The sequence below is a fragment of the Furipterus horrens genome, unplaced genomic scaffold (assembly GCF_987537825.1).
Source record: "Furipterus horrens unplaced genomic scaffold, mFurHor1.1.pri manual_scaffold_12, whole genome shotgun sequence".
NCBI lineage: Eukaryota > Metazoa > Chordata > Mammalia > Chiroptera > Furipteridae > Furipterus > Furipterus horrens.
In genome coordinates, this window is record NW_028327182.1 from 7,167,341 (window position 1) to 7,190,383 (window position 23,043).

The window sequence follows — 23,043 nt, forward strand, 5'->3', positions numbered from 1 at the left end:
GGAGACCTTCCTTCTGATGCTGCTAGTTGGGCTGCCCCATGGTGTCCGGAATGGCAGATAACTTTAAAAAACCCTCTGATGGTTCCCATTTAGGTTCTCCTCTGTTCCGTTCGCGCAGAGCGGATTGGTTCTAGACTGTTTCTTTCACTGCTTTTGTTTTTAACTAGTCCTAAGAAGGCTTTGTCTTTTTCTTCTAAGGTAACGATATTCTTGCATTTCCTATGGGCAGGCCCACTGCAGGCCACCGCAGTGACCGCCCTGCTCTGGATGGAAATCGGAATATCATGTCTGGCCGGAATGGCTGTTCTAATCATTCTTCTGCCTTTGCAAAGCTGCATCGGAAAGTTGTTCTCATCCCTCCGGTAAGAGAAACGTATATGAGCCATGGGTAATGCCGTAATGTGTGTTTGGTAACTGCCTGGTGCTTCTGTTCAGCGACAAAACAAATGCCTTCTCTGACGTCTTTGCCTGTCTTGTAGACACTTCAGGTTAGTGGGTGGGGGCTCCCGCCTTCACCTGAAAGCTCATCTTGACGCAGGAAGGGAGGAGGCATCTGTTGCCCCCCTGCTAGCTGTTTAGGCAGCGTCCGTCACTAAGCAGAGTGTACGTAAGCACCATTTATATGAGTCGAAGTTATTTACACGTTATTAAATAGTAATACATTTAGATAGCTTATGGGTCCGGTTCTAGCTGCCCATACTTTTATTATGCTTGTGTAAGAGCCATTTCCAGTGTGTGTGTTGTTTTTCTAATTCACTGTTTCCGTTTAAGTTATGAGCTCCCTAAGGGCAAGGGCAAGGTTGATCTGAATTATGTATGCCTTCATAACGTTCCACAGTCCTGACAGCGTCTGAAATAGAAAAGTGGCCGGTGATGAAGTAGCCCTGAAGCAGATCCCGGAGGGTTAGACGGGGTTGTCAGGTGGACGGGCACGGGCTGGTCCTAGGACCTTGTGTTCTTGCCTGTATGTCTCTGTCCCTGGTATTTTTCTCTTTCTGGAATACCCTTCTCCCTCTTTGCCCTGGAGAAGTGTCGCTGATTCTCCGAGGCCCGCTCCAGTGCTACCAGAATTCTGAAGCTTCTTTGCTCTTTCCTTTCCCAGTAGAATAAATAGCCCTCTCTTTGTTCCTCCCCAGCAGTTCATTCCTGGTATATTATCGCACAGTCCAAGGTGTTCTTGTGCGATTGGGGGACTTTCTTCCTTCCCTCCCCAACCATGACCTTGAGCGGATGGTTCATATCTGATGCATTGCACATCTTCCTCCGCTGATACTGCATATTCTCCACGTGACTTTTTGAACTGGGATGAATTGCTGAGTTCCTCATTGAAGTCTTTCCCCATGTATATCTTGGGTAGGACCTGCCTTGTATTGTCAGCGCAAAAGAGCCGTGGCGAGTCATGTGCTCCCTGCCTCCACCCGTGGCCTGTGCGGATGAGGGGACCTGGCGTGTGGTTGCCACAGCTCACCTCTCACGTCTGTCCCCTTAGGAGCAAGACCGCAACCTTCACAGACGCCAGGATCAGAACCATGAATGAAGTTATAACTGGCATCAGAATAATAAAAATGTATGCCTGGGAAAAGTCGTTTGCAGACCTCATTGCCAATTTGAGGAGGTAAGCGTTGGTCTCTGTCACACTCTGTCTTCATATTTTTTAAGAAATCGAAAGCTCACTCATTTTTATTCTTCTCTGACCCCCGACTGACTCGGGCTCCACCTCTGAGGTTCCGTATGTGAGCGCCACTCAGCCTGTCTCCACTTGTCCCAGTGCCCCATGTGGGGCCTGTGCAGGCCGCTCCTGGCTAACGTCCTGGTGTCTCACAAGGTTGGGGTTGCTTCTGCCCTTTTCCAACAAGTTCATGTGCTCCTGGAAGGGACAGGCTGCTTCTTTCCATCACCAGAGAGGCGCCGGCACATGGCCTGTGTTCACGAATGGATGTTCAAACCCAGTCTGATTGACCTGGAAGGTGGAAGTGCGGCCTTCGCCCCCGTTTCGTTGGATGAGTGAGGGGTCCTGGAGTGTGCGGTCCCCACGGGGCGCTGGCCCCGGGGTCTGATTGTTCACCATAGAGCAAGCCCACTGCTTAGAATGAGGGGCCACCTGCCAAAGGCACTTGAATTTGTTTCCCAGCTTGGACGTCCATGCTTCTCTTAAAACCTACACCCTCGCTCTTTCCTAGGAAGGAAATTTCCAAGGTTCTGAGAAGCTCCTACCTTAGAGGAATGAATTTGGCGTCGTTTTTCGTGGCCAGCAAAATCATCGTGTTTGTGACCTTTACAGTCTATGTGCTCCGCGGCAACGAGATCACAGCCAGCCGTGTGTTCGTGGCGGTGACGCTCTACGGGGCTGTGAGGTTGACGGTCACGCTCTTCTTCCCCTCGGCCATCGAGAAGGTGTCAGAGGCCATCGTCAGCATCCGGAGAATCAAGGTTTGGTGACAAATGACTTAAAAAAAAAAAAAAAGAGTTTATTTATTTTTAGAGAGAGGGGAAAGGAGGGAGAAAGAGAGGGAGAGAAACATGACGTGTGAGAGAAAGAGCAATCGTTTGCCTCTCTCACGCCCCCAACCGGGGACCTGGCCTGCAACCCAGGCATGTGCCCAGACTGGGAATCGAACTGGCGACCCTTTGTTTGCAGGGTGGCACTCCATCCACTGAGCCACACCAGCCAGGGCAGGAGTTTTGATTTCTTTTTCTTGCCAAAATATAGCCGAACGATATCTGAGGCTTGCAGTTTCTTCCCAGGTAGGGGTGTGCAGTAACATTGAAACCTTGATCTGCTGAAGACTGTGAATTTTCCTGGGGCTGACTCTGTTAAGCTGATTTGTGTCCTGATAAAGGAAGCACTTTGATTTGCGCAGGAAACCTCACTTTTCCCTCAACTATATAGTTTCTGGCAGGCAGGTGGGCCTAGGCATTTACAGGTTGTTCAGCAGTAGTTTTCAGCAAAGACGGGACAGGTGACAGAGACTAAGAGTGTTGAGAAGGGGCTGTTAGCAGCGCACACTGCTTCATGGTGATGCTGAAGTAACTACTGAGGTTTTTTCTTTTTAGATTTTAGACTCTTTTCAGTCCATACGGTTTCTAGAACTCTTTAAATTTTAGTTTTCTTAATTCATCAGAATCACATGGGATTCTTGTTAAAGCGAAATTATCACACCTTGGTGAGATTTGAGTTCACTAGGTTTTAGCTGAAGGCCAAGGCATCTTGAGTCTTCAGGAAATGCCAGTGTGCCTGGAAACAGGACACCTTTGGGAATCATTGCCCTCGTTGTGGATAAAAGCACACAAGTCCAAATGTGCTTAGCAAATATAAAAGACACGAGGATCATGTTAATAAAACTAGTCACTTGAGAGGAAGAACAAACACCTGTCATGGTTGATGCTAGACTTTTGGGGGGCCATGTTGGAATTTATTCATTCATCCAGTCACTTAGCCCACCGTATAACCGGGCACCTACTTTATGCCGGGCGCCGTTCCTAGGTGTCCATATCGCAAGGCAACAAGTGCGCAGAAGTCCTTCCTGCTTGGAATTTATGTAGCATCCAGTGGGGCGGGAGGGTCACAGAGAAGCAAATAATAAAACTCGCCATTGATGTGCATCTGTGTGTCCTTCGTCCTTGGAAGGGAAGGTCTGAGGGGGAGGGGCTACGTCAGAGACACTGGTGTATTGGGTTGGCCAAAAAGTTCGTTATATTTTTTTCATAAAATAGAAGACACATTTTTATTTTCACCAATAACTTTATTGATTTGGATATTTGGAGTCTGTTGGCTGTCTCCCGTTCTTGGCTTCTAGTGGGTAGAGGCCAGCGGTGCTGCTAAACATCTTCCAGTGCATAAGGCAGCCCCACAGCAAAGAATTATTTTGCCAAAATGTCAGTAGTACCACAGAACTTTGCGAACCCCTTTTGACATGCTCCTTCGGTCACAGCACCTTCTCCACACAATGCACAGATCCTTTTTTGCCTTTCAGTTGTGTTTTTACCTTTCTTGAAATAATAAAGCATAATACACTGAAAATGTTGCTCATCTTCCATCTCCAATATGAAAATGGCTACACAAAAATTCACCAATTTTGATAATTTTTTAAAATGCACGCTGAGACGACAGCTGTCACAGTACAATCAAACAAAATGGTTTCAAATGCAGTTAAAGACAGCTAAGCACTACCAGAGCCATTGGAGGGAAGAAACCGGAGTGGAGGCAGCACGCTTTCGGGGGCAGTGCTGGCTCGGTAGGCGGAAGAAGTTACGGGATGGTGCAGTGTGTGAGGGTGGGGGTGGGGAAGGGCGGGCCAGTTGGGGGAGGTAAGAGGCTGATGGTTTGCATTTTCATGGCAACAGTTATGTGACAAAAACTCTTCCTGCACAAGGAGATCCACGTACTTGAGAAACGAAAAACGTCTGAGGGAGCAGAGGAGAGAGTATTGGCCACCCGGGAAGGGGAACATAACAGGGCCCTGTCAACAGCATGAAGACTTTTCGCTTTTCCAAATCTCACTCTGGCTACAGCCTGGGGAACCGCTCTGGGCAGTGGGGGTGCGGATCCAGAGTGAGGCAGGGATACAGATAAAGAGACGTAGGCCGTCCAGGAAGGACGTGGTGTGGTTTGCATTGGGGTAGAAGGGACATGTGGCCAGATCTGAGATCTACTCAGGAGCCAGCTTGAGTTGGGCATGGGGGATGGGAGAAGTTTGGCAGGAGGGGAGGGGTTATGGGCTACTTTGGGTCTTTTTGCTGCAAAATCACCCGGATTCATTGAAATAAGAAATACTTGAAGAAGTCCGGATCTGGGGAGGACCTGAGGTCTGAGATGGCTTTTCAAATACATAGGTATTTGCTTTGAGATGCACTGTCAAGCCCTAAGCCCGGTTCAGTCTCCTGCCCTAAATACCTAACAGAAGTACGAGTAGTCTCCCCTCCTCGGAGAGGGATACTTTCCAAGACCCCAAGAAGATGCACAGTACTGCCCCTGTGTGTGCTGTGCTTTTTCCTACACATACTTGTAATGAGGTTCGATTTATAGAGTAGGCAAGTAAGAGCTTAACAATAATGACGGGCAATAAAATAGAACAATTATACCAATACCTTAGTGTACTGCACTCACCCTGCTAATGTGAGACGGGCCTCGCCTGTGTGATGAGAGGCAGTGAGGTGGATAATGCAGGACAAAGGGGTGATTCAAGTCCTGGGTAGGCGCGAGCGATGCTTAACATGTATGGATGGTTTATTTCTGGAATTTCCCACTTAGTATTTTCCGCCTGCATTTGACTGCAGAGTAACTGAACTGCTGGAAAGTGAAACCTTGGATAAGGAGGGACAAGTGTGTAATGAACTGATCCAGTGTTTACTTTTCTTCCTTCCCCTGCCTGTGACTTAGATGTGTTAGTGCACAATTAGAAGGTGCCTATGGCAGCAGGAAAGCAAGAAAAAGATCTGAATATACTGATAGGTCATCGGAACGAGGCCAGGTTTGACCACAGAATTTAGAAAATGCTGTCTCCTTCTTCTTCTTCTCCTTCTTTTAACATGTTATTTAGTTATTTTTAGAGAGAGGCGAAGGGAGGGAGAAAAAGGGAGAGAAACATCAACATGTGGTTGCCTCTTACATGCCCCCAACTGGGGACGTGGGCCCCAACCTAGGCATGTGCCCTGACTGGGAGTCGAACCGACAACCCTTTGGTTCGCAGACCGGTGCTCAAATCCACTGAGCCACACCAGCCAGGGCTGCAACACTGTCTCCCGCAGGCTGGGACTCAAGAGACTGGGTCATCTTGAGTGACTTGCAGTCAGAGCATGTTTAGAAGAACCTCAACCACAATTTTCAGCCTTTGAGGTGGTGCTGTGATCCATAGCCACCTGGCATACCTACATGTGGGCTTATAGTGTTGTGTTTTCTTTTTTACACATGCTTTTCGGTTTCCTCTTTCATGTACAGAAAAGGAAGCCTTTCTTAGGCGGTGACAGGCTCAAGCAGTTTTATTTTCCTTTTACTGAGGAGAGAAGGCTGATGGTCTTGGCATTGAATGAATCCAATAGGATTATAAAGGATCTTAACTTCAAAGGACTGAAAGTCTTCAGCAGCTTTTACAACCAGTAAAATTCGTCTCTGCTTCAGTTTTTGCCCCCAGCCACTAGGAAGTCAATCTTTTTGGCTCAGTGTAGGCGTCTGACACTCTCCCACATGACCCGTTCTGGGTATGCACTCCCAGGCTGTAAAGGCAGTATAATTTCAGCTTTTTCATCAGCCTGAATGCTAGAGAAAAGTACCCAGCGCTTCTGGCACCTTTACAGGCTGGGAGGTTGTGACTTCTTTCTCCACCCAGACCTCTTTGTGGACAAATGCTTGGTAGATTTACTTCCTCACTTTGTACTTACTTTTTCTTCTTTTTTTAAAAAAAAAGAATATTTATTTTTAGAGAGAGAGGAAGGAGGGAGGAAGAGAGGGAGAGAAACATCGATGTGACGGAGAACCATCAATCAGTTATTTCTCCTACATGCCTGGACCAGGGACCAAACCGGCAACCCAGGCATGTGCCCTGACCAGGAATTGAACCGGCAACCTTTCACTTTGCGGGATGATGCCCAACCCACTGAGCCACACCGGTCAGGGCTGCTTCTTCTTTTTCTTCTTTTTAAAGTGGAAGATTTTTAATGTGCACACACTGACTATTGAATTTTATTTGTTGATCATATACTTAAGCTAAAATCAGAATTTTATTGTGTTGAGGCAAGATTTATAACAAATACTACCTTGGCTTGTTGCATGTTAACTGCGTAAGGCTTTAGTGAGGTATTCAGTGGTCTGACTCATTTGAGCTGACCCTATAGTCTGCTTGTTCCTTTAGCAGGTATCTGTGATTTGCTGACTCTGTGTGAGGCACGATTTGCTGACTCTGTATGAGGCGCAGTCTTCATTGGAGTTGACAGTGTGTTGGTCACGTGTGTAATGACATGGTCTCTACCCTGTACGAGACTTAAAATCCCTGCGGGGATCCCGAGGTGGGGAGGGCTGTGCAGTTGCGGCCCTCCCAATCTGCCTCCTAGTAGGATTAAGGTTTGCGATTGACTCAGAAGGGTGAGTAGAATTAGTACTCAGGGTATCACGGCCGGGGCCACTTTGGGAGTGTGGACTGACGTGCTGACGGGTCACCAAAAGGTTTTCAGTGTGTCGGACATTGTCAGAGGTGTTCTAAGGAGATCAAGAGGGAGTGGCCGTGACAGGGACAGGTTCACTGGTGTGGGAGCAGGCTGGGGAAGGAACCAGGACGTGTTCTTTCAACTCCTGGTAGTATGTCAGCTTCTGAAGTTCGTGTTGCTTCTTAAGCAGTGGAGAGTCGGAGCGCGTGATGGATTGCGGACGAGCAGGTAAGAGGGGTGACTGGGTTGACTAAGGAAGAGGCGGCGCGTGGAGAGAAATCACACCGTGACGGGCGTACAGCCTGAGAGGTGTCCTCAGACCAGTCTGTCCGGTTGACCTCCTTGCCCAGCTCTGGGCTTGGGCAGGTTGGAATGGCAGTGCCCAGTCTTAAGTAGGTCCTCAGTGGGCCTGGGTGGGTGGGTGAGGGAAGGAGCCAGGGCGCGCCTCACTCTCGCTGGGTCTTTGAGGGAACTGCGCGCAGGAGCGCCTCTTCCTTTTCCTACACAGATGTTTTCGTGGCCAGTTTTCAACCGGTGGTTCTTTTGCAGTAGAACACTACAATCAAAGTTGTCGCTTTGTGGAGAGAGAGAAAAGAATTTTAAGGGTGCTTATGGTTTTTAGGGTAGCAGGTGACTTGTCGAGGTGCTGGTCTGTCTTTCTCAAAACTTTCTGCATGCGTCTTTCAGCTGCTTCCTCTCCAGGTCAGGATGAGGTTTGCCTGTGGGTTCTAGAGCTCCCATGTGAAAGCTGCTTCCGCAAGGGACTTCCTTTTTCTCCCAGGTAGGAATCTTTGTCAGGGTCTGCATGGGTTTCCTTCGGCTGCGGTCACGAAGTACCACGGTGGTCTAGAACAACAGAAATTTGTGGTTTCACCGTTCTGGGGGCTGAGGTCTACCCACTCCCTCGGAGGTCTGTAGGGCAGGACCCTTCTTGGCCTTTTCTAGCTTCTCGTGCTTGCTGCACACCCTTGGCCTTGTAAGTACATCACTCCAGTCTATGTCACGTGGCTGTTTTTGGCCTGTTTGTCTGTCTGCCCCTCTCTTTTCTTATAAGGACACCAGTCATATTGGATGTAGCACCCACCGTATACCAGCACGACCACACCTTAATTAGTTACTTCTGCAATGACCCTACTTCCAAATAAAGTCACGTTTTGAGGTAACAGGGGTTAGGACTTCAGCATCACTTTTTTGGGGGATGGGCAGAAGTCACTCCATGAGAAGTCCCTGGCTAGTATGATCCTTGATGGTGTCAGGGATGCAGACTTTCTGTGACTCCACTGTGAGTGGCCTTGAGCTGACTGGCAGCCTTCATGGCCCGGGCTGTGGAGCAGAGAAAGGTTTCTGGACATTGTCACTTTCCACTAGTCTGAATTCTGTTACGTGGCTCCAGTTAGCTGCATGGAGGCTGGGGAGAGGGTCTCTTTACCGACCACGAGGTGCTGGCTAAAAATCAGGGTTTTGTACCAGAGAAGAATGAGAGCAAATTTTGTAGACAGCAAACAGTCTGCCACGTGTACAAAGATGTTTTGGGGAGTGTGTGTGTGGGGGTGTCTCAGTTATTTATTCAGTTTCTGCTCCGTTATAGTTTTTGTCATGTCTACTGTGGGCAGAGCAAGAGGAAGTTTTCCTATATAATGTTATGTTTGATTTGTAATGATTCTCTCAGTATTTTTATTCAGCTCCATCATTTTGAATAGCTAACTGGTATGGTGAATTGCAGGAAGTGGAAGATTCAGCCATTCTTGCTGCCTAGAGGGCATTTACTGGGAAGAAAAGCCAAAGAATTGCGAAAGATGCTTATAAAATGTCTTTTTCAGTGATAGACCCTTAATATGCTTTCTTTCTTTTTTTCTTTTTTTTTTAAACTTAAAAGATTTTTTAAATTTATATTTAGAGAGGGAGGGAGAAAGAGAGAGAAACTTTGGTGGGTTGCCTCTTGTGCATCCCCAGCTGGGGACCTGGCCCGCAACCCACGCATGTGCCCTGACTGGGAATTGAACTCGCGACCCTTTGGTTTGCAGCTGGGTGCTCAATCCACTGAGCCACACCAGCCAGGGCAGCATGTTTTCTTTTTAGAGCAACGACTTAAGCGGTAGTGATGACAAGTAGTGAGTGATATGTTGACACCATGCAAGGAGAAAAGCAGGTGTATGTTTTAGTGCCCAGCTCAAGGTCACAGCAGGTAACCCATAGAGCCGGGACCACTGGCCTCACTTTCCCAGCTGGTGCTCCTGCACGATGTTGGTCCTGGTGTTCCTAGCATGTCACATGGTGCTTGGCAAATACATATTTATGGAATTATTTCCTACCAACTCCTGGGTTCACTGTTAGTAACACAGAAATAAAACAGTAAAAATACACAGGTTCCAAATGTGTTCAAGTTGGGAGCCATATTTTTTCTTCAGAGGAGCTAGTGCGTTGTTGAGAACTCTAATATATACTGTATACATATACTCGCATAATATACATTATATTACATATACTGATGGCCCTTGGCTGGTTTGGCTCAGTGGATTGAGCGTCGGCCTGCGAGCTAAGTGTCGCTGGTTCGATCTTCCAGTCAGGGCACATCAGAGAAGGAAAACTCTGACTCCAAAAAACCTCCGCTGCCTTGCGGCATACCTCTTCAGGGGAAAGGCTAAGGGAGTAAACCCCGACAGAAAATCCGGAGCCGGAGTCCCTAAGGCGGTTTGACGTTGTAGTCAACACCGGCAACTCCTGCGGCGCACCTGAAGCCAAGCTGTATTGACTCCGTCTTTCCCTTGGACCCTTCAGCTGCGAAGAGAGGGGGGGTCTGCTGCATGGGCAACAGCAGACCCTCCATATCACCCTGCCCAGGCTCTGTAGCTTCAGCGTCATCGCAAGATGTCGATTCAACACGGGAGGAGACAGATACCGTGTCACTCCCGAGTCGGACTGCACGGCCATTCTCGGCGGTGCAGATAGACTCTTAAGAAGCTACACCATCGTCTCTCGAGACGGACAGCTGCTGACGACGACGACATATACTGATATTGAAATTGTTTTGAATGAAGCTAAAGACAACTAAGTGGTACTAGAGCCATCGTACGGGCAAAAAACCAAACGAACTTTTTGACCAACCCAATAGGTGACTTAATTACTAATAGCCTGCTGTTGCCTGGGAGTCTTATCGATACCATAGTCAACTGAACACACATCTTGTATGTTATATGTAGTATATGCTGTATTCTTACAGTAAAATAACATAGAGAAAAGGAACTGTTATTGAAAAAATTGTAAGGATGAGAAAATAAATACCTTCACAGTGTTTACTGAAAAAAAGTCCACGAATAGGTGGACCTGCAGAGTTTGACCTGAGTTGTCCACGGTCAGCTGACCTCTGCATTATATGGTCTGTCCTGAGGTGAGCTGACATCTTACATGCAGTTGGCAAAGTGATAGGGACCCCGTGTAAGGGTGGAGGTTGCAGATCCCAGGAAAGCAATCATTTTTGTTTGTGGTTTTTGCTCCTGCCGTTTCAACAGCCTGTGTTTTCCCCCGTTTCTCTAGGAGTTTCTGTTGCTTGATGAGATAAAAGACCGTAACCCTCCGCCGCCACCAGACGGTAAAACGATGGTGCATGTGCAGGATTTTACTGCTTTTTGGGATAAGGTAACGCATCCTCCATGGCCCGGTTGCGAGTGCTAAAAGACAACCAGTCAGGGCCACCTAGTTTTAATTTCGTGTCTGCCACCTCCAGTACAAGAATACCCAGATCTGTAAAACCACATCACTGCCCCTTTGGCACACGGAGGCTTACGCAAGCCGCCTGACCTGGCCTGCCCTGCCTTAGTACCTACAGTAGGTTTACCTCCTGCTTCATATCAACCTTCATTGTCTCTTTTTAAGCATTTATAGGTAGCGCCGCTATACAAGTGTACTCTGTCGAATGCATTGAGTTAGATGCAGCGCCGAGGTAGTTGACACCCACTTTGTAGGACCCATGGCCAAATCGCTTTTGCACCAAACTCTGCAACCTTGTAAAATGAGCTGATTTGTTCCTCTTCCAAGAATCTTAACAGCCTGTTCTCAGACTTCTTCGCGGCTTGCAGTGTAGTACATACAGGTCACCCTGTTCTGTTGTGTTGGCATTGTCTGCGGATGCATTGTGTCCCGTTCCAGGGTCACCAGGGGGTGTCCGGTTAGGTAACAGCGCCCCTGAGTCAGGGGTGGGGCACAGACATTGGGGGTTTGGAGAGGAGCTGAGTCAAGGCCAAGTACATGCTGGCCTGTGGTGTAGGAGAAAGACATGGACTCTCTGACCAGCTCCACTAGACAGCCAGACAGGTAGGTGGGTGACCGTCTCACTGACTGGCCTCTCACTCAGGCAGTGAATGGGCTTGGTCTTGATCAAGTGACAGTGGAGAGGTGGATGGCGATTTCAAATTGTGTGTGAGTGCAGTGCAGGCATGCCGTGCGTGTACTTAGGCTGCCACCTTGTGGGCAGGAATGAAATAAGAGTAGAACCAAGGGTTATGACGACTTCTACATGATTAAAACCCCCCGCACGGAATGTTCTGTTAAGTATATTATTTTTGATAAATCAGTGTACGTGAAGAAGTTTTCACTTCGAGAAGGTCCCTTGTCATTTCTGCTCCTTACACTCTGTGTCTAGAGCTGTGTCCGTATGGAAATAGGTTAAAAGAATTGGCCCTTCCTAAAGGCACTTGAAGATGGGTCAACCCCCCAGAGATAGGATTGCATGTAAAGATCTCCAGGACACAGAATCTTAAAACAGGAAAGAGAAGGATGTGGGTTATCATATCAATGACTATTATAGCACTTTCTGAACTTTTTGAAGTGATGTGTGTTGCTTTATTGAAATGGACACCTTTTGTTTCAACTTGAATTTGTAGGCATCCGAAACCCCAACCCTACAAGACCTTTCCTTCACTGTCCGGCCTGGTGAATTGTTAGCTGTGGTTGGACCTGTGGGAGCAGGAAAGGTAAGTTGTCATGTCTTCTGGCAGCTTAATGCTGCAGCCCATATTCAAGTCTCAGGGTTGAGCCCTGAGCAGTGTGACTCAGTGGGTTGGAGCGTCATCCCACAAACTGAAAGCTCACCGGTTCGGTTCCCGCTCAGGGCACATGTCTCGGTTGCAGGTTTGATTTTTCAGTTGGGGCATGAAGGAGAGGCAACCAATCAATGTTTCTCTCTCGCACTGATGTTTCTCTTTCTTTTTCTCACTCCCCTCCCCGCTCTCTAAAAATAAATAAATAAAATCTTAAAAAAAAAAAAAAAAATCCCAGCATTGAGCCCAAAAGCTGTATGTAACACGAGTACAAATTGGGTGACTCTAGAATGGCATTTCTCCAAGTGTGTTCCATGGAGTGTTCCTTTTGCAAGAAGCTTGCACGGCCCGATAACTCTGGGTGCCGCCCGTTCTGTGCTGCTTCTTGGGACTTCCAGGAAGTCTGGAGGTTGTAAAGGCTCTTCCAGAAAGCTGTAAACCTTTCCCAGCCCAACATATCCAAGTCCCATCTGTGCATGCTCAGTCAGTGTGCCGCTGGGCACATGGCACGGTCCTGAGAACGTAGCCCCCAGATGCCTTTGCCCTCCAGAAGCAACTTGGTTGTGGGGCGAGACAGATATGTAAACAGATGATTTCAGCTCCGTGTGGAAAGCCCTCTGCTCATGTAGGCACGGACGCGCCCTGTCTGTGTGCTGTAACGGAGCTGGAGGAAATAGGTGTGCACATGTGGTCTTGTGCGTTCTGAACAACAAAATGTAGAGCTCTCAGTGTAGGCTGGGAAAATGACATTCTTTCACAGTGGATGTTTACTCTTCGGAAGCGTGACTCACTTCAGAGTTTTTTAAAATAATCTTTTCTGGTGCATTGGATATGTTCTGTATACATCACCTTTAAAAAACAAGTATTTGTCAAGCTGGATGCCTGGTTGCTGGGACAAATGCGTTAAACATCAGATATAGGGACTATATATTGTTCCAGGTCACTCTGTTAGTTAAGAATGTTAAACACCAGTAATGCATCCTTGTTGAGGAGAGCATTTTATTTGGGGCAAAACTTTTGGGCATACCGAGCTTGTTATACCCGATTTTATTGTATTTATTTTATTAATTTCTTTTGTCTTTTATTGATTCTAGAGGTAAGGGAAGGGAGGGAGAAAAAGAGGGAAAGAAACATCAATATGGAAGAGCGATATTGATAGGTTGCCTCTTGCACACGCCCGGACTGGGGACAGAACCCATAACCCTGGCACGTGCCCTGTCTGGGAATCAAACCCCTGACCTTTTGCTTGGCTGGATGATGCCCAACGAACTGAGCCACACTAGCCAGGGCTCTACTCTATTTTATTTTTCAAGATCTGTTTATTTGTTTTTAGAGAGAGGGGAAGGGAGGGAGAAAGAGAGAAACATCGATGTGGTCGGTTGCCTTTTGCATGCCCCTACCTGGGGACCTGGCCCACAACCCAGGCACGTGCCCTTGACTGGAAACTGAACCTTTCAGTCCGCAGCCCAGCACTCCATCCACGGAGCCACACCCACCAGGGCTCTGTTTTATTAATAGTCCTTATCAGCTACGAGTTTACCCTGACCAATAGTATTATTTTAAATGTTCTAATTGCAACTTCTAGGGCATTTAAATGACAGCGCTCTAATGGTTTTCAGACCCCGGGGCTGGGAAGGCTGTATTGCAGGGGCTGGTTCTGTCTGACTGCTGCCTGTCACCTGTGTGTGTTTGCTCTCTGTTTCAGTCATCCCTGTTAAGTGCTGTGCTGGGGGAGCTGTCCCCAAGCGAGGGGCTGGTCACTGTGCACGGAAGGATGGCATATGTTTCCCAGCAGCCCTGGGTGTTTTCAGGAACTGTGAGGAGTAATATTTTATTTGGGAAGAAATATGAAAAGGAACGCTATGAAAAAGTAATAAAGGCTTGTGCTTTGAAAAAGGTGAGTCATGACTTTTTGAGTTGCATACACTGGAATTTCAAATAATCATCATCATCATCTTGGTTTAATCTACAAGGTTGGTTAAAAGGTTTATTTTTAACATGAAAGATATTTGAATGCTATTTAATACTTTTAGCTGGTCTTCAGGGTTAATAACGTACACACATAGGCTACTGTTTTAATCCTGATCTGATAATGATATTCTCAGCATGCTCTTTTCCCTTTGGATTTGTTTTATTTTGTGACATTTTATTGACTTGTAACCTTTTTAAAATGGACAAGTATACAATTTTGCAGAACTAGAGAGAACAGGGTAATGCCTCCCATGCAGCCTTTCCCAGCGTCAGCCCCGATCCCTGGGTGGCTGGTCTGGCTTCCTGTCGGCTGGCCTCTGCTAGCCTCCCACCCACGCCAGTTACCTGAAGCAGATCCTAGATTTGTGCCGGTTCATCTGTAAATACTTCTTTAGGTATCTCTAAAGCATAAGAAAGCCTTTGAAAAACACCATCACATTATCACACCTAAAAAATGACCAAAATTCCTAAATATCATCAATGTTCTCATCAGTATTTACATTTCATTGGCTCAGTAAGAAATCTTGTTAGTTGTTAGCTTGAATCAGACTCCACATAGGGTCTGCTCTTTGCCCTTGGTGGGTTTGTCTCCTAGGTCCCTTTTATTGCATAGGTTTTTTCATTCCACTTTGCTTTTGACCTGCACTTTATTGAAAAAACAAAACAGAATGATTTAACATTTCTTTTTAATACCGCATCATTTCACAAGGGGAGAGACTTCGATGGTTGCCTCTCGTATCCGCCCCACACGGGGGACTGAACCTATAACCCAGGCATGTGCCCTGACTGGGAATTGAACCAGTGACCTTTTCCTTTGTGAGTTGACACCCCACCAACTGAGGCACACTGGTCAGAGGAAGACACACTTATTTCTTGATAAAATAAAACCTGTGCCTTTACAAGCCAGGTGTGTGCGACCAGCTCGACCACTATGGAAACTCTGGGGACTGTTGTCTTCACTGTGCTGAAGTCATTATACCCACAGATGGTTGATGTTCCAATAACTGTGTAAAAATGGTTAAGTGCATAAACACTGTGGAAAACTGCAGGGTGAAAACAAACAGAATGCCCTGAGAATTTATTTGCAAGGTTCAAGGTTACAATTTAGTCACTGAGAAATATATCCATTGCTGTTGGTAAGATTTGTGCATAAAGGATTAATGCTAAAAGTTTAGGACGACAGTGGGAGAACACGTTTTAAGGCTTTTTCTTCTTCTTATTTCTCTATAGGATTTACAGCTCTTGGAGGACGGAGATCTAACTGTGATAGGAGATCGGGGAACCACGCTGAGCGGAGGGCAGAAAGCCCGGGTTAACCTTGCCAGGTAAATCCCACTTTGGTTGTCATTCTGCACACGCGTCTTCTACTGCGTCTGGGGACGGTGAACGCGCACACCCCGCTCACTGTGTGTGGCCTCTGTGTGAAGCGCTGGTCTTGGGTTAATCATTTCGTTGGCTCTGGGAACAAACATCATCTGAATTGGTGAGCAGTGTCACAATTCAGAGATGAGCTCCAGGGACACGGGGAAGTGCTCTTCTGCCTGAAATCTCTCTCCGTTTTCTAGAGCGGTGTATCAGGATGCAGACATCTACCTTCTGGACGACCCGCTCAGCGCGGTAGACGCGGAAGTCGGCCGGCACTTGTTCCAGCTGTGAGTCTGCTCGTGTTTCATGTCGTTTCTGCTTTCCGAGAACCCTGTGCAAGGAAGCCTTTGCGCCTCAGAAGACTGAACTTGTTCTGCTTTGATGTCCCTCTTTCCTCTTCTTTCCCTCCACAGAAGATCCATTTTAGAGAAATTTTGCCCAACTATGAGGTCAGGATGTGCAAAGATAAGAAGGTGCTTACTGTGTGTGGAGGTGAATGGAATACATGCTTTAGGGAGTTTAGAAATAAATGGCAAATTTTGCAAGTTGTCCGACACACACACACACACACACACACACACACGATAGGCAAGACACTGTTGATGAATCTTGCCTCATGGGACTCAGTAGCCTGGTCCTTGGGCGCCACTTCTTTTTCTCCATCGTTGTTTCTGGCACGGTAGAAGCCATGTTTTCAGTAGCAACATTGGTCTCCCATGGAAAGGCCTTGTTGGTTTATTCCATAGGTTGGACATTTAGGAATGATTTGTTTCATAGCAGAGTATAGCTTCAATCATTTAATACCCACAAATGTAGGGTTAGCTTGAATTTGAAACTAGGACTCTAGAATCTGTTTTAACTCCTGCCTCTCACTTTGTGTGTCTGGAATTTGTTCTCTTTGGCTTTTGCTTAGCCCCTGAGCCACTGACCTAGAACAATCTGAATGTCCTGTGTGTACGATAACCTACTGTGCACTGATGGACGTTTCCTATACAGTCTAGGCTGGCCTTTTTGAAGGCATCATGAACTTGCTCTTGCTAAAACGGCGTCCACATCTGCCCTACAGTTACCTTATTGCTGTTTACCCTGATAAAGCCAGCGAACCCTTCCATTTGCACGTGTCGAAGCCCTATTGTGTGCCCCGAGATAGAAGCTCTTACAAATGTGATTGCACAAAACATCTTAGTTTACCAAAGGAGGACAGTAAGCCAGAGAGGGTACCCGTCTATACTGGGCAGAAGAGGGGAGGTCAGGAAGCATAGATCTCGTTTTGGCCTCTCGGGAATTTGTGTCTGCTTGGAGTTTGTCAAGGCAAATGCATGGGGGAAGGTCCACCTCGAGGCTTAAAGGGCTTTGAGAAAGGCTACCAAATGCTAAAGGGGAGTGGAAGCGGGCAGCTCCTGGCCTTCAGCTTAGATCAGAGAGTGCACTGCGGACTGGGCTTGGCGGCAAGTGCCCTGTGGTCCCGCAGGCTGGGGAGGGCGTGGAGACAACACCACAGGCTGGGTGGCTTCTAAATGACAGACACTTATTTCTCTCAGTTCTGGGGGCTGGGAAGTCGAAGCTCAAGGCAGATTTGATGTCTGATGAGCTGCTACCTGGTTCATCTTCTCGCTGTGTGCTCACGTGGTACAAAGGGAGAGGCACCTCTCTGTGACTCCTCCATAAGGGCACACATGCCATTCATGAGGGCTCCCCCCACCCCCATGGCCTAATCACCTGCCAAAGGCCCCCCTCCACATACCAGCCCAGCAGGGACCAGATTTCGCACAAACATTCGGTCCCTAGCAGGTGCCGTAACAAAGGATCACAAACTGGGGGAATTAAACACCAGAAACGTATTGGAAGTTCAAGACTAAGGTATCTGCAGGTTTGGTTTCTCCTGAGGCCTCTCTCCTTAGCTGTGACGGGCCATCGTCCTGCTCTGTCCCCATGTGACCACTGCCCTGTTCGCCTGCCTCCCTGGTGTCTCTCTTCTTATGTCCCGATCTGCTCTTCTAAGGCCACCAGTCAGATTGGATTAGGCCTGACTCTCACGGCCTCATTTTAAACTAATCCCCACTTCAAAGGTTCCATTACCAAATTCTCAGGTAGAGAGGGTTAAAGGCATGGACATGAGAATTTGGGGGTGAGTTGGGGGTGAGGTGGGGGGCGGGGTGACAGTTTATTTACAACAGCCCCTAAGTAGTGAAGTAAAGAGATTTGAGCAGAGCCAGCACACTAGGAGCTGAGATTGAAAAAATAATTTTTTTATTCGTTTACTTTTAGAGAGAGGGGAAGGGAGGGAGAAAGAGGGAGAGAAGCATCAATGGGAGAGAGAAACATTGAATTGTCTCTTGCCGGCCCCCAACCGGGGACCGGGCCCACCGTCCAGACTTGTGCCCCGACCGGGAATCGAACCCAGGACCTCTTGCTCTGCGGGATGACACCCAACCAATCGAGCCATGCCAGCCAGGCCTCGGAGCTGGGATTTGAGGTTATCCACTAATCATGGGCCACTGGGCAGGTCCCCTCACATTTCTCCACCAGAGTGTGGATGTAAAATGTGCTTATTTACTGGAGGGATGGAACGTTCTGGAGACGGGTGGTGGTGATGGTTAAAATGTTATTTTACGTAACTTTTATCACAATGCAAAAATGTGCATCGCACATTGAGTTTTTCAGAGTGCAGAGAGCAGGGCCAGCGGACATTTGGCATGGCCTCTGCTCTGGCCTCTCTCCCCCGTGCCATCCTGATGGTGACTCGATAGGTTTTCCCTTAGGCTGAGAAGTGCCTCGTGGCTTGTACTGAGTGTAGTGACAGGGCGCATTCCCCACCCCCCACCCGCAGCAGTAGCTCAGCCTCCCGGTTCCCAGGATGGCACCTTGAACTTCCGCACGTCTGTCGCCCTGACTTGTGTGTCTGCGCACGTCTTCCCTCACGTCGGGAACCATCTCTGCTGGCCATGGCGTCCTGTCACTAGGAGAAAACAGGAGGGGTTTGAATTGCTAAGTGTCCGTGTGCTCATCACAAAAGCTCCCCCGAGGTCTTTAATCACAGGTGTTTATCAAGTCCTCTTGTACCTTCTGGGTTTCATGAGGTTGGATACACACTTGATAGAAGCAAGCTTGTTAAAATTGTTGTTTGCTAATCAGAACCACGTTCTTTAGGGACACTTGGGGCAGGGCGCACGAATGCAATTTAGAAAATCACTCGGTAGCAACTGGAGAATGTTCTCAATGAGTCAGAAAATTGGATCGAACAATATGCGACCAAAGATGGCGGTTGTGTGGAAGCCCAGCAATGTGAAGTGTTTTGTATTAAAAGTGAAAGAATTACACTTTGTCTTGCCATTACCAGTTGACTTCAGTCATGAATATATACCCCAGGTTATTAAGGTTGGTGAGTTCTGCAAACTAGGTGTCATAAACATTAAGTGGATTCTATCACACACAGAAGGTTAGGGACCCTTAAGTTCATGATGTCAATCTAATTTGTTTCTGGCCACAGATCCTGGTGGCATTTTAGAAAGCCCACGTCACCATACCCCCACCCCTGCGTGATGAGTTCTTCGGGTCTGTCTAGTCAGATCTCCCACACTGCTGCCTGCTCAGTCCCCCCTCCTGCTCCATCCAGGCCTTCCCTGACCCCCCTTCCTGTTCAGGATGCAGCTCATAGTTTTGAAGCCGCAGACAAGGTTCTTTGCATTCTGTCCCCACCCCACTTTCCAGCATTTCCCTGCACAACCTCAGTACATACTCCAGCCACGTTGCCTTTTGTGGGGTTTTGTGAATGAGGTGAGCCCTTTCTCATATATCTGGCTGTGGGTACAGAAATTGTTCCTTCTGTCCAAGAGCCGGGGGACAGTGTGCCAGGGCAAAGAAGAAAGATGAACGACACCACCTCCGCCTTCCTTCCTGTCCCTCCTGTCCCTCCAGGGGGAATGGTGAGCTTCCTGTCTTCCTACATCCCGCAGTGGGTTGTCCTTGACCATGACCTGTCCCCATTCCCCACTGAAGTGTGAATGCATGACAGCACCTTTGCGTGCACGTTTCTGTCCCAGAACCACTGCGTCTGCTGTGCCTTCTTCCACAACGTTTCCCCAGATGTTCTCATGGCTCACCCGCCACTTCCCGCTGAAACAGCAGTCCTCACCTTGCTTTGTCTCTGTAGCCCATATCATGACCCTGCAGTGCGTTTTCTGTGTTCATTTCCTCTCTTCCTCTGTGGGACTCAGCGTGTTGCTTGTTTTCTTGACCAGTGGATACATGTTCAGCACTTAGAACAGTGCCGGCATCTCAACGAATGTTTGTTGATTGAATGAATGAAAGTTGTGACTCTGTCTCTCTTATTTTACTCTATTTTATAAGGATTTTATTTATTTAATTTTAGAGAGAGGGGAAGGGAGGGAGAAAGAGTGGGAGAGAAATATCAACGTGAGAGAGAAACATCGATCGGTTGCCTCTCGCATGCCCCCAACCAGGGACCTGGCCCGCAACCCAGGCGTGTTGTGCCCTGACCGGGAATCAAAAGGGTGACCTTTTGGTTTGTGGTCAATGCCCAGTCCACCGAGCCACATGAGCCAGGTCAGAAATTCTTACTCTTTTTCATAAAAGGCATAATTTAGGAAACATTTAAAGCCATCAACTTACAATATCATGGTAATTCTGTTACTTAGTCCATGATGGAATGTTAGGAAGAACACATTTTAAAACTTTTGAATTGACCCATCTCAGACATAGCCACCTATCTGATCTGATTAACACCTGCCTTCAGGGAAGTTCATTTTGAATTCAGGTGAACTGATTCCATTGCAAGCCTTAGTAGTAAGCTTGACCAGACTGGGGCCAGACAAAGACTTGTCAGAAGGGAACCCTTCTGGACTCAAACAATGAAGTGATAGTATGTTTATGTCATAGGCCCTGCGTCAGCAGTGCCCCCTTAAGACTTTCCTGTCCTGACTCCAAGGCAGGTGGCTCTTGCGGGTTACAGAAGGAGTGGAGAATGGAGCTCGCATTTACTAAGTGGTTATTGTTCTTATGCTCAGAGCGTGTCTGTGAGTTGATGGCCTTATTTTGAGACCAATACATTGAGATTCCGAGAGGTTTAATAAGAGGTAGAACAGGGCAGGATTTGAACTGCGGGACTCGCGATCTGACGCACCTCAGCAGGCTGAGTTGTGGCCACGTTCCTGAGATTTGCTTGGTGTGTGACTTGTGCAACTAGAGGGTGTACCCAGAGCCTGCCCCAGTGACTGCGACCAGCTACTCCCTTACCTGGGGGGGTTGCAGACCATTGTAGGGTGCAGCTGGGGCTGAATCCCTACAGGTCTGCACTTAAATGTTGGAGCACTTTGAGGGCTTACTGTAAGACAAAACAAAACACACAACACCAAGGTTGAATACGGAGGTGGGTCTTCACTAAGAAAATCGGCATGTCCTTCGAACCACTGGGTGACTTCCACTGTGCTATGGGCCACTTGGGTTCTGTTCTTTCATTTTCATATCTGGCAGGTTTTTCGTCCTAACACACGAAGATGCGCTCCCCAGATGGGGCTGGGAATAGTGTAGGGACTGAGGGAAGCAGCACTAACATTTATTTTCTGTCTATTATTATTTAGGAGAAGTATCTAAAAAATGCACTCTGGCAAAGGTTCCGGAGAATCGAAGACTTTTTTTCTTCTGCTTACCATGTATACCATAAATCGCAAATAATCACCTAGGAAACTGTCTAGGAAAAATGGACATGTTTTTATATGACATTGCTCCCTCTTTCTTCTCTTCCTACCCAGCGAACTAGTAATTAGCATTTCAATTCCATCCAGTTGTGGAATCCTGGTATTGCTCAATTGCTTTTCAACACAAAATATGTAAATACTCGTTAAGCTGAGTTTTAGTGGGGAAAGAACAACACAGAGCAGGAGCTACCCCCTACATTGGACCGCTTTTTAGAATTTCTCTCTGGAGCTAGACCCTACTTTGCTGCTGATAGAATTTCAGGAGCCAGTTGGCTTCGTTGATTTCTATTTGTATTTAATTTGTATTAACATTAGTATTTAAACTGCAGATCTTTGACTACTGTGTTGTCTCTGTTGCCTTATGTTTTCAAAATGTGCGTTTTCCACTTTGGAGCACCTCATTAATGTGTTTTTTTTTTTTTTTTTTTTGCATACTGTACCTCTTACATTTTACAGGTGCATTTGCCAAACCTTGCACGAGAAGATCACCATCTTAGTGACCCATCAGCTGCAGTACCTAAAAGCTGCAAGTCAGATTCTGATATTGAAAGATGTAAGTAATTTCTAGAAGACGGTGGAGCTTGCTCGCTCTCAGGTGTGTTGAGGGCAAGGCCTCCCAGCAGGTCACCGTCTTTGTGTCCTTCCGCCTCAGAGCTGCCACCCGTGCCTTTGAGGACGACTCCAAAGTCACGTAGGCCTGTCACCATTAATTACACCCTAAGCCACATACCCTAAGGTACAATCTATAAAAGTGCCACCTCAGTTATTAAATTATAACTGTTGCTGTGAAATTGTTAAGGATAATGATGCTTTCTGAGTCAGAACTTTTTATTTTCCTCCTGCGTGATTTAAGTCAAAGTATGCTCTGTGGAAATTAGAGACATGGAGACGTGCTTGTATCCATTTGATTGTTACAGGAGCCCCTCTCTATCGCGGTTCACTTATCGCGGCCTCACTGTATCGCGGGATTTTAAAAAATATTATATTTGATTAGTTATTGCGGATTTTTCGCTATATCGCGGGATTTTGTGTTACTGAACAGTAAATACTAAAATAAATGTAACGGTCCTACTTTGCGGATTTTTACCTATCGCGGGGTTGGGGGGGGGGGTCTAGAACGTAATACCCGTGATAAGAGAGGGTTCGCTGTATACACAGTTTCCCTAAAGAGTGTCTTCCATTGATAGCAGAGCGTGGTTGCCTGAACGAGCACCCCTGGTCAGAGATACCCACCTTCCCAGTGTAGCTGGTTGCACTGCACAGGGCATTTTGTGTGCCTGATACATATGAGACCCTGTGCAGCTGTGAGACAGGCAGGTCCCTGTCATCATGGGGCTTCCATCCTGTGGGGATAGAGGGGATGAAAGCGATAGGAGTGGGGGCTGATACCGACGGCCTCCCCACGAGGTGGTACCCAGCACCCGGGGGAGGGGCAGCTGAGGCAGGGGCTCCAGTGGCAGGGTCCTGAGGAAGGAACTGCCCTGGAAGGAACAGCAGGAAGGTCGGTGTGGCTGTGGCAGTGAGCGGGGAGATGGACCGGGAGCAGCAGGCAGCAGGCCCACAAGTGCGTTGGGAGCCATCGACGGTCCAGAGCAGAGGACTGTGTGGTCTGATGTGTGACCTTAAAAGATCCCTTGGATATTCACTGGAGGGGCACCAGCAGAAACAACCAGAAGTCTTAGTGAAAGTCAGAAGCTGGATGGATGGGCTTAGTCTAGCTTTTCATCAGTTTCTAGAGGTGCCACAGACTGGGTGGCTTAAAACAGAAATTTAATGTCACCATTCTGGAGGCTACAGTTCAAAGTCAAGGTGCT

At 47.5% G+C, this 23,043-nt stretch overlaps 1 protein-coding gene across 2 annotated transcripts in view; it reads left to right on the top strand.

The window, feature by feature from the left end:
• ABCC4 (ATP binding cassette subfamily C member 4 (PEL blood group)) overlaps positions 1-23,043 on the top strand; it is a 196,610-nt gene that overhangs the window by 50,630 nt on the left and 122,937 nt on the right. For both annotated transcript variants that reach the window (XM_090257992.1, XM_090257993.1), the window contains exons 6-14: positions 199-362; positions 1,490-1,615; positions 2,181-2,430; positions 10,675-10,776; positions 12,021-12,110; positions 13,882-14,073; positions 15,378-15,472; positions 15,713-15,799; positions 21,686-21,782. In XM_090257992.1, the coding sequence (XP_090114118.1) occupies positions 199-362; positions 1,490-1,615; positions 2,181-2,430; positions 10,675-10,776; positions 12,021-12,110; positions 13,882-14,073; positions 15,378-15,472; positions 15,713-15,799; positions 21,686-21,782 (1,203 nt within the window). The remainder of the gene's footprint in view (positions 1-198; positions 363-1,489; positions 1,616-2,180; positions 2,431-10,674; positions 10,777-12,020; positions 12,111-13,881; positions 14,074-15,377; positions 15,473-15,712; positions 15,800-21,685; positions 21,783-23,043) is intronic.